An 11,854-nucleotide genomic window follows, 5' to 3' on the forward strand; every position below is an offset into this window, starting at 1 on the left:
AGTACGCTGTGCGTACCAGCTCCTTACGTTGGCCGTACTCGGCTGTTATGTAGGCATTGGGGATGCGCGACCCCTACGTTGCGCGTATTGGAATTACACTCGGCGTACGCTCCAGTTTCACCCTTCTCACTTGTTTGGTATTTAATAGTTAAGACCTTGGCTTATATTTCAGATCTAGACTCTCTAATAGCTCTTAACCCATAAAGTCAGTGACTCAAGAAGCTCATAACTCATAAATGGATTGATTCCAACGACCAAGATTAGATTTTTACGACATTACACCACTAATATACTCAAAAGGGATTGGTCCTAGTCTCTGGAATTCAAGATATCATAAAGTATCCACCTTTTGGGACAAAACCCTAAAAGTCTCTTCTATGATGCACATAAAAAAAGACTAGTAAAGTTTGAATCTGTATACCTTTATATGAAGCTCCCAACTCATATTTGCTCAAATGCTAGAGCTTGGACTCCCACTCCTTCTTCTCCAAAGCTTTCTCTTCTCTTCAAGAACGCACAAAAACTCTCAAAGGCTCATAAATGCACTCACAAGCTCTAAAACGAGGGTTGGGGCACACTTAGGGTTTCATGTCTAAGAATGGTGGCCAAAAATGAGGCCATCATATCCTTTATATAGAGGACTCACCTAAAATTAGGGTTTTCACTCTGGGCCTAGTACGCCCAACATACCCTCTAGGACGCCCAACGTACTAGGTGGCTTCCGCGTCAAATGCACGTATACGAGTACACGGAGCGTGCACTCATGTACGCCCCGCGTACTCATTCACAACCGTATCCCATAAAGGGACTAAAAGGGACAGTCACTCAAAGACCAATGATTACGAGGTATACCTGAACTCGGGATGTTACAATTTTCATGAGAATCATACAAACATTTTCACAGATTCAATGGCAGGTTTCATTACAAAAACATTCTTATGAACTCACCAACTTAAATGTTGATACACTTTCAAAATCACTTGTATTCTTAGGGAATTAGTAGATAGGTACGCCCGCGGGCTTTTAAGAAGACTGAGCTTATAGAGTCACGCCTTTTTTACTTTTGTTATATTGTTGATGTATACAAACTATGTATCGAACAGATGTAAATACCTTATATATATTCAATGTAATGGTTTTGTTTACTTTGATTACTATGATGCAATTTTTGTGATACTATACATGACGCCCTCCACCGCCGAATGTTTCCGCCGTCTCGGTTTCGGGGTGTGACGGAAGTTCCATGAGGAATTGGGCACGATACTGCATTTCAGTACCGCGTACCACCCGTAGATAGACAGGCGGAGTGAGCGTACCATTCAGACTCTCGAGGACATGTTACAGGCATGTGTCATTGGCTTCGGTGGGAGATAGGATTCCTACATACCCCTTATAGAATTCTCCAACAACAACAGCTTTCACTCCAACACTGTTGCTCTGCCATTTGAGTTGGTGTATGGGCGAAAGTGTCGTACCCCAGTCTGCTGGGGAGAAGTTAGCCACCAAATCATGGGTCAGACTGAGGTGGTCCTACAGACCACCGAGATGATTCAGTAGATCAAACGGCGGTTGTAGACTGCTAAGAGTTGGAAAAAGAGTTACTCCGACCGACGCCAATCTGAGTTGGAATTTCATGTTAGTGACATTGTACTACTGAAGGTCTCGCCCTGGAAGGGTGTGATCCATTTCAGGAAGAGGGGAAAGTTGGCTCCCCAATATATTGGACCATTTCGGGTTATTTTCATAGTTGGCAAGATGGTGTATGGACTAGAACTTCCAGAGGAGCTCAATCAGATTCACAACACTTTTCAAGTCTCGCAGCTGCGAAAGTGCATATTAGATGAGGAGGCGGTTGTATTACTAGGTGATATTCACGGCAACTAGCGTCTGAACTATGTAGAGAGGCCAGTTACTATTTTGCAAAGGAAGGTGAAGATTCTACGTAGCAAGGAAATACCTTTGGTGTTGTTCGTCGCAGCAAGCTTCGAAAACGAAGCCTAGTTCAAGTGTGGGAGAGTTGTAACATGCCAATTCCCATGTATAAATATAAAGATTTTATATTTATATTTTTTGGGCAACTTTATGAGTTGGAAGGCTCCAACTTGTTGTGTACAGACCAAAATGGCCACGTTAATTTTAGAACCTACTCAACGAGTTGGAGGACCCAACTCAACGAGTTGAAGCTGGTTGTGAAAACCCCTAATTTTTATGCTTGGCACACTATTTAAAGGACCTTACGACCCATTGTAGCCTCCCTTACCACCTCCCCTGTCCAGTGAAACCCTGTTTCGAGCCTTATACCTTCTTGTGTGTGTGTGAGAGAGCTTGTAAAGTCATTTTTGGTGCTCTTTTGGAAGGATTTTGAAATTTGAAGAGATTATAGTGAGGAGGACACTATAGATCCAGAATGTACTATGTATTGGCAACCAACTTGAGGTACAAAGTTGAAACCTTGATCTTCTAATGCTTAGATCTAATCTTATGAAGAACTATAGCCATTTTTGGTACATTATGGAGTCATTCTCGGGTTTGAGCTTGTCATGAAGACATGGCTTCAGATATGGACTCCTCTAGGCTCCCATGGTGTTTTACATGGTATAGTGTTTTAACCCCTTTAATGCCATGCATGGACATAAAGTTAGCAACTTTACATGGTATCTCAATCCTAAGGGACTAGATCTGTAGTTTGGAGCTTTAGATTCGACTAGAAATGACTGAGTGTGCATAGAACTGAAGGAACTCAACGAGTTTCTTAGCTAACTTGATGATTTGAGCCGAGTTTTCCCGTTTTCTGGATTTCGAGTAAACTCGACGAGTTTGTGAGATAACTCGACGAGTTGGTTAGGGTTTTTCCCAGTTTTTTGAACATTAGAGGAACTCGATGAGTTGCCTGATGCACTCGATGAGTTGGGTCAACATGGACTATTGACCTTGACTGTTGACTTTGACTTTAACCAGGGTTAACCAAGTTTGACTTCTAGGGGTATTTTGGTAAATTGGGATTTTAATAGAATTAGTCATATGGTGGCCCCATGCAGTTGAATTCGGAGGTACTAGTCGAGACTTGATTCCTACCAGTTCAGCATCACTTGTGAGGTGAGTTTTCCTCACTGTACTAACAGGGTATATGGCACCAAGGTCGGCCCTTTGGATTGTTATGATGATTTGTTGTATGCTTAAGTACTGCTATGATCTGTTAGATCAGTATCTTGGTAGATAGGATGTTGTTATGCTATTATGATCTATTAGATCACTATCCTGGTCGATAGGATGTTGCTATGTTGTTATGAACTGTTAGATCTGTATCCAGGTAGATAGGATGTTACAATGTTTATGATTTGTTAGATCTGTTAACTAGCTATAGACTATTATGTGATTATATATTATATGTACACATGTTTGATAGGTGGCTGAGGCTTCACTACTTTGTGCGTAAGCCAACAGGCCGAGGTATTCTAACCCGATGGTTAAGGGCCCATAGTATTCCACCCGAGGATGATTGGACTCATAGTATGTTGGCATTCCAACCCGATGGTTGAGTGGCCTGGGGTATTCAAACCCGATGGTTGATTGGACCCATAGTATGATTGGCGTTCCAACCGGATGGTTGAGGGGCCTGGGGTATTCCAACTCGATGGTTGATTGGACCCACAGTATGATTGGCATTCCAACCCGATGGTTGAGGGGCTTGTGGTATTCCCATCCGATAGTTGATTGGACCCATAATATGTTGTTTGTGATATGTATTATTGTGTGTGGGTTTGCTACTTTAGGGGAACTCACTAAGCTTCGTGCTTATAGTTATGGATTTTGTTTCAGGTACTTTGGATGATCGCGGGAAGGCAAAGGCGTGATCGTGCACCTCCTCATTTTTCATGTTGGGATTTCTAGGAAAACTCTTATATTGAATTATTTTGAAAACAATTTGTAAACAACGAATGGTTTTGGAATGTTTAAAAATTTTTAAATTTTTTTGAATTTTATGAATATTACAAGTTAGTATCGAAGCCTTCGTTTGAGTGAATTGGAGGAACACTAATGTGAATCCAGTCTCAAACTAAGGAAAAAGATAGGGTTTTTTAAACATACGACGAGATCTAGTAGGGGGTTGAAGGTGACGGCGGCTAGGGTTTCGACTTGTTACCCTCATCGTTGTTCCCAACATAGATCTATTCGCTTGAGAAGGTGACATGAAGATGGTGTTGGTGGTTGTCAAAAATTGACAATTGTCTCATAATAATAATGATAATGATAATGATAATGATAATGATAATGATAATGATAATAATAATAATAATAATAATAATAATAATAATAATAATAATAATAATAATAATAAGGTTTGTTTCAAAAGATAGTTATAAATAAGTTCCAGCAGCACTAAGCCATTAACGTATTCCAATTAGCAAAACCATCAAAATGCAAAGGATTGCAATTACAGAAATCTAAACATGGAATAGCATATACCTAATTAGAATCACCCCCTCGACGAAAAGAAAAAAGACTATAGACGAGTCCAAATATATTGCCCACTAACTGTAGCAACACAATACCATATCTTCTTAGCAATAGACAGTCCAAGTCCCTCCAAATGAGAAACTCAAGGAACGCATCAAGCTCAGCTTCGTACTAAAATAGCAATGTTGGCTAATCCCAAAAGGAAAAGATTTGATAAGAAATTAAAAAGGAAAACAAAAAGAAAAAACTAGATTATTTCATAATATACCTTCATTACAGAGAAAACCTTGACTAATTGCTCTTTCAACATGTCTGACATCTCAACATCAAGTCTCGCATGGAATTGCAAACTACAGAGAATTCACCAACGAATCAATTAGATCTCTGTTAAAAAGGAGAGGAGATAAGGAACCTTCATGAATATGAAAAAACCATTTGTTTTCTTCGAGAAAGATGTTGATGAATGTATATGAGGTTCCTGAGCATTAAATTTGTTTCCAACAACTTAATTAATTCACTCTAAGATTAATCATTTAGTCGATACGAGATTCCTAATCCTAAAAGTTGATTTTGCTTCTAACAGCTTAATAAATGATCACTCTATGAGTTTAATTATTTAGTTCGACGTCAGATTCATAACCTAAACATTGTTTTCGTTTGGACTAACGTGAAAATCTGAATTAACTGAAAGCAAATTAAAAAAAAAAACTACAGTCAATTTTGAGAAGGAAGGACGAATTACCTGAGAAGGACGAACAAATGATTTCCAACATGGTGATAATCTTTCATATGTATTAAGCCAAGATGCTTCAGCTGGAACACCAAGAGAATTTTCGAAAGGTAAGAAAATGCGATGAGGGCATCAGATGGATTGTCGACAAGGGTCAATGTTGATTCAAGCCCTAGAAATCGCTCTAAAAGGGTCGGTGAGGGGAGGGGGAAATAATTTTCAATGTAAGATAGAGGAGGTTGCTTCGAGCCCTAGAAATCACACACTATCGAGAATAATGAAGAAGCTAAGGGGTTTTTGAGAATGATGTATGTTCTTATTCTGGATGTGTAGCTGAGAGGTATCGTGCTTGAAGGTGGTTGCAATCAACATTAATTATTTTGTAGACAATAGGTGAAGCGAGGAGTTTAATCAATGTTTTTAAAAGCGAAATCGAAGATTAGAGAGCCGAAGAGGAAATAATCACAGAAGCGTAAAGTGTGGATTGAGTTTTTAAGGTTTAATGGTGGTGGCGATGGACTACAGTTTGCAGAGAGAATGGAGTGATGGAATGAAGAGAGATAGATCCAGAGGAGATAGTGCAGAAGCGGGGTACTCAAAATTTTAGAATTTCAGACTATTTCAATTTCCCCCTTTAAAAACGTGTGTTTGGCTAAAAAATTATAACGCAACATTTATAGAAGACACACATTTAAGAAAATCACCCTCCATGTTCGTAATTTTTTTTGTTGGACACTAATTTTAGGTCACACAAAAAATACATGTCTTCTATCCTTCAAATTCGATCGAGAAAGCTGACATTATTTTAAGGACACACAGAAAATGTGTATCGTAAATCGGTGAGTGTCATTGTTTGTGTGTCATTAAAGAGTTGTTTTCTAGGAGTGAATTCGTCAATTGTGATCGTGATAACAAACTTTCTAGGCAATTTCCTTAATATGAGTGGTGACAACCCGAATGCGATGAACAATATATTAAGAATTTATTAGAAATAGTTGCTAGTGAAGTACAACAATATCTTTGATATCCTCGATTGGTGAAAACTTAACGAGTTAATGTTCTCGACAGTTGCTCGAATGGCAAAAAAGGTATTGACTTTTAATCACTCATTTTAACCTTATTTTGCCTTACTCCTCTTTCCTAAAATATGTGTAAGTAACATAATCATCAATGTTTACCTTCACAACTTTTGAAGAATTTCCTATTTTCTTCGCTTTTTATTCTAAAACTATTGTATCAACCTTAACTCCATGAAATGAATTTTTATTTTTCTTCTTGGTGTTCTATAATTTATGTTTGAGTAAATTACATGAATGGTTCTTATGATTTGTAGTAATTTATGCGTTTGGTCCCAAACTTATTTTTTAACTCGGAAGGTCCTTATTGTTTGTTTTTGTCATATGCTTGGTCCTTACTATTTGTTTTTGTTACGCGCTTGGTCTCTGTCTTACCTAAAAAGATTATTATTTATATAGGAAAAAATGATGGGGTAGGTAAGGTAAGGTGATGGGGATGGGGTTGAGGGTGTGTTTTTTTTTAAATAAATTAAAAAATCCAAAGGCAAAATAATCTTTTTAGGTAAAATAGAGACCAAACGCGTAACAAAAACAAACAGTATGGACCTTCCGAGTTAAAAAAAAAATAAATTATGGACCAAACGCGTAAATTACCATAAATCATAGGGACCATTCATGTAATTTACTCTTTATGTTGGAATAAGTTAATGAGATGGACACGCCAAATAACATTGCATCTCGTTGTACATCGCGTAGATTACCCTAAATCATAGGGACAAAACGCGTAAATTACCCTAAATCATAAGGGTCATTCATGTAATTTACTCTTTATGTTGGAATCAGTTAATGAGATGGACACGCCAAAAAACGGCATTGCATCTCGTTGTACATCTCCCCTTGTTATTAAAAATATCAAAAAAGAGAAACTAAGAACGAATCAAAATCATTTTTTTTTCTCTTTTTCTCTTTCTCTCTCTACCTTTTTTTTTACCTCTTAGCAAGTTATAACATTAGAATACCATTTGCTAGATAATGTTATGGTGGTGTGAAGATTTAGAATATGGTGGTGTTAAGATTTATATGGCATGTAAGATGGGGGGGGGGGGGAGGGGGGGGGGGGGGCATACTCAATGTTCTAATAGTATACTCAATGTTCTAATAGTGTTGCTTCCACACACACAATAATAATAATAATAATAATAATAATAATAATAATAATAATAAATAAAATACTAGTATTAAAATTGCGGTGGACTCTATCTGAATCAACTAACTAATCACCACTTGAAAAAAAAGCCGCCATAATGGACATTGCTAGATTTATTTGACTCTTTCATATTTGATCCACATGCATTGTTCCCTAGTTATTATGTTTGAAAATTACGTCTGACACTTCGACTTGTATGGCATTGTTATTTTATTATGTTAACTTCGAGATTTCATTACTAATTTTAATTCCACTCCTGCAACTATCATATGTCTTGCTAAGATAAAATATACTAGATAGAAGTCAGTCAACGGTTATAACTTATAAGATTCTTAAGCCATGGCCAATATAGGTACGCGCTTCTAATTACCAAACTCAGTTCTATATATTTTCACAGAAAAGCTGCTACTACCATAACTCTGCATAATCACCAAAATAAAATAAAAAAATAATGTCTTCTTCAAGGGTAAACCTAGAAAAATGTCGAATTCCACTAGAGGAGATCATTCAGGCCACAAATGACTTCAGTGAAGAAACTCAAGTCGGAGATGGTGGTTTTGGTATGGTCTACAAAGGAAAACTCTCTGAGAATAACCGCTTAGTTGCCATCAAACGCCTTAATCCTACTAGTCGTCAAGGAAACGTTGAGTTCAAAAATGAAGTCAAGATGGTTTCAAATTTCAATCATCCAAACATCATCCCATTCATTGGTTACTGTGAAGAGGCAAATGAGCAAATTGTAGTCTACGACTATGCTACTAACATCAGCCTTGATCATCACCTCCAAGACCCAAATAAGAGGCGATGCCTGACATGGGTACAACGCCTCAAGATTTGCTTGGGGGCAGCAAGAGGGATAAAGTACCTACACTCTGGTGTTGGTGAGCACAGGAGAGTAATTCATAGAGATGTTAAGAGTGCAAATATTTTGTTAGACGAAAATATGGAAGCCAAAATATGTGATTTTGGTTTATCAAGATTAAGTCCAAGAAATCAGCCAGAAACCCAAGTCTTGACAAGGGCTTGTGGTACAATGTGTTACATTGATCCGGTTTACAACGAAAGACGTAGGCTCTCTAAAGAGTCTGACATATACTCGTTTGGAGTCGTAATGTTTGAAATATCAAGTGGGATGATGGCTTATCATGTAAGGCGCTTTGAAGATACCAAGACACAATCTATGATCGACATGGTCAGAAGCTACTATGATGACCATCAACTCGTTGATGGACTTGACAAGCTAATAGATACTGCTCTCAAAGGGAAGATTGATATGAGTTCTTTTCATAAATTTAATGAAATTGCACATGAGTGCATTAACATGGACATTAAGAAACGCCCTACCATGGACAGGATCATCGAGGGAATCGAGGAAGCAATAAATATTCAAGTAAGTCCTTTATTCCATATTTTTTAGGAAATATATTTTAATTTCATAGCAAGAATGAAAACTATCATTCATAGACAATATAATATGATATTAGCTATTGCATATTTTCTGTAACTATGATTCTAATCTTTTGTATAAAGTTATATTTTCAACAAAAGAATGGATTTAATCTCGTTTTTCGCTCTAAAAAGTAACTTTACTTACCTCTGTTTATTGGAATCCCGTATTCTCCTTGATCGGTCTATATCCTGAATCATTCATCCTTGTCATATACATTATTTTCTTTTTCCTTGGGTATCATCTACTGTTCAAATCTAATGACACATGAGGAAACTATAGTTTTTCATATAACTGTTAAGCAACTTCGACTAAAATTTGTCCGCGTAATTATTCCACAAACTGATCTCCCAAATCGACAAGCAGGAGAATGGGAAAAAGTTTTATATGTTGGAGGCAAACGATCTATCCATTGAATGGCAGGATGACACTCGATACTGGGAATGGGGACATGTACCGGAATCAAGGTACTCTCTCTCTCTCTCTCTCTCTCACACACACACACACACATAGTGCATTTGGCATTCATACATATATATATTGCCCTTTGTGCAGGTTCCCGGAAGTGTGCATACTCAGAGAAGTATGGTGGCTTGAAATCCACGGCAAAGTAGCAGCTGTGAAGCTGTCACAAAAGAGTAAATATGTGGCATATCTTGTCTTTCGAACCACCGATGATTGCAGCGGACTTGCTGTGCCCGCAAAATCTAGGGTAAGTTATGGTGGGATAGAAATGGAGACTGAAAATGTTTATCTCCGAAGACCAAGGCGTGTGCAAGAAAACTATGTGGTTCCTCATAAGAGAAAGGATGGATGGATGGAGATTAAGTTGGGAGAATTCGAGTACAAGGAAGGAGATGATGGGGAGGTTGAGATGGTGCTTGAGGAGGTAACTCGTCAAAACCGGAAGAGTGGTCTTATCGTGGAGGGCATGGAGATTCGACCTAAATAACTTTGCAATTAACTCGTTTTAACCATTCTTCTTGATTTAAAATATTTATTCGTGTTATAATATATATTGATATTGTTATTTAATTAATAAAATGTGTAAGACAGTAACAACAATATATGATTTCTAAAATTTCTAACTGTAGTAACTATAAATTACGTCCATCTTTGTTAATGAATGATGATGTGGTATTTCCTAATACCCAATGATCTGTAAAGATTACGGACTCCACATTGACGCTGATTATTCTTGAGTTGACGCTGCTGACGTTGGTGTTGGTGGTCATTGTGTAATTTGTGTTTGATTAATCAAATCATAAGGTGTGATCTTACAGCTCATAGATTTGATTTCTTATTCAAGTTATTTTTCTGAAATAATTTCTAAAGACAATTCTCATTTTATTGCTTTTAATCTTCCTCGTAGTATTTGTTCTATAGCTAGAATTCTAATTTTGTTCCTAAAAGATTATGAGGTTTGGGTTCTACATTTTGAAGATTACATTAATGGAATTAAAACTTATAGTTCAAGCATCTAGCAAGCTATTGTCAAAGGTCCTCATCAATGCTCAAAAGAAAAAAAAAATATATCATTACTCTGGCTTATTTAAATGAGTTCATTACAAATAATACTGATTTAACCACATATGAGAGACAAAGACTTCAAAGAAACTTGAGAGCTAAAAGAAATCTTGGTTTTGCTCTTCCACAAGATACATTTAGACTCATAAGCTCTTTACCTACTACTAATGAAATTTGGAAATGATCGAAGGAACTTTACTCAGAAGATGCATATCAAACATATTATATAAAAAAAATTCTTCTTTCAGAATTTGGATCATTCAAACAGAAATTTGGTGAATCAATTAATCAAGCGGCTAATAGATTCAATCATTTACTAAGTAGAATGTTAAAATACGAGTTGAAAATATGAGACATCAAGCAAAAAGTGACTTTCATGAATGGATTAACATCATAATGGAGATTGATTTTATCTGCTATAAAAGCTCATGAAATTAGAGTCTAGCTTGGGTGGTTGCTATCATGAAATGACTTGAAACTAAAGATTTGAAGTCAATTCCCAATATAGGATCTCTCTTGAATTTTTTGCAAAAGAAGGAATCGCTAGTAAAGAAATCCAAAGTAATTGTTGAAGATTTGGACTCTGATGTTACCTATGACGAGTTCACGAGTGAGGAGAAAGCCGTAATAGTTAGTAATTCGAAGAAGTTTTTTAAGAAAAAATTCTTAATATTCAAAAGCAACAAACCTGTGAGAAGTGATAGTGGAGGAAAGGGTTTTAGATGATATAATCCAGGATCTGAGAGAACTAAGGGCTATTTGTTTACCACTTAATACCTCTTAAAAGTGGCTATGTCTAAACCTTAAGGATTCAGATTATTTGTTTAGCACTTAAAAAACGATCAGAAAATTAAAAATGCATCTGATTCGATAAGATCTAACAGGGCATCTGAAAAAAAAAAAAAAAAAAAAAAAAAAGACGCGCTTATCCTCGTGCCCTCCCACACTCGTTCATCTCTTCCTCGCCTCCCATAATCGCCTCTACTTTCGACGCCAGTCACAGCCCCCTTTCCGGTTGTCGCTACCCTCCAACACCTCCTCGCATCGTCAATCCCATATTGCATCGCCTCCCCCATCGTCCTCCGATCTCCTCTAATGTTTAGGTACGAAATTGATGCCTCCCTTTTTGAGAAAATCAAAGAAAATTTGGTTGTAAAGGCTTAATTTATTCAATATATAACAAGGGTATATATATACAAAAGTTTACAACAAAATCCCTGAATATATGGAACGGATATTGAATACAATAAGAAATATACATGAGAAGATATGGAAGATATGGTTTTGTTGGAGCATGAAGGTTCCGAATGCCCAGCTTGCCAAGAAGAAAACGGAAAGATTTAGTCCCAAGTGGTTTTGTGAAGATGTCAGCAATTTGATTCTTCATACTGATAAGCATAGGCTGAATTTCTTTGGACTCCACTCGTTCTCGAACAAAGTAACAATCCATTTGTACATAGGGATGAGCA

General features: G+C 37.0%; 1 protein-coding gene across 1 annotated transcript; it reads left to right on the forward strand.

Moving 5' to 3' along the window:
* Nucleotides 1-7,666: 7,666 nt before the first annotated feature.
* On the forward strand, nucleotides 7,667-10,184 carry LOC145031229 (putative serine/threonine-protein kinase PBL28). The gene is made up of 3 exons (XM_078979740.1): nucleotides 7,667-8,801; nucleotides 9,225-9,325; nucleotides 9,414-10,184. Exons 1-3 carry the CDS (start codon nucleotides 7,863-7,865, stop codon nucleotides 9,808-9,810), a joined length of 1,437 nt encoding a protein of 478 aa, XP_078835866.1. The 5' UTR covers nucleotides 7,667-7,862; the 3' UTR covers nucleotides 9,811-10,184.
* The last annotated feature ends 1,670 nt before the right edge of the window (nucleotides 10,185-11,854 follow it).

This window comes from Lactuca saligna, chromosome 2 (genome assembly GCF_052625555.1).
Source record: "Lactuca saligna cultivar CGN05327 chromosome 2, ASM5262555v1, whole genome shotgun sequence".
In the NCBI taxonomy this organism is placed as follows: Eukaryota; Viridiplantae; Streptophyta; class Magnoliopsida; order Asterales; family Asteraceae; genus Lactuca; species Lactuca saligna.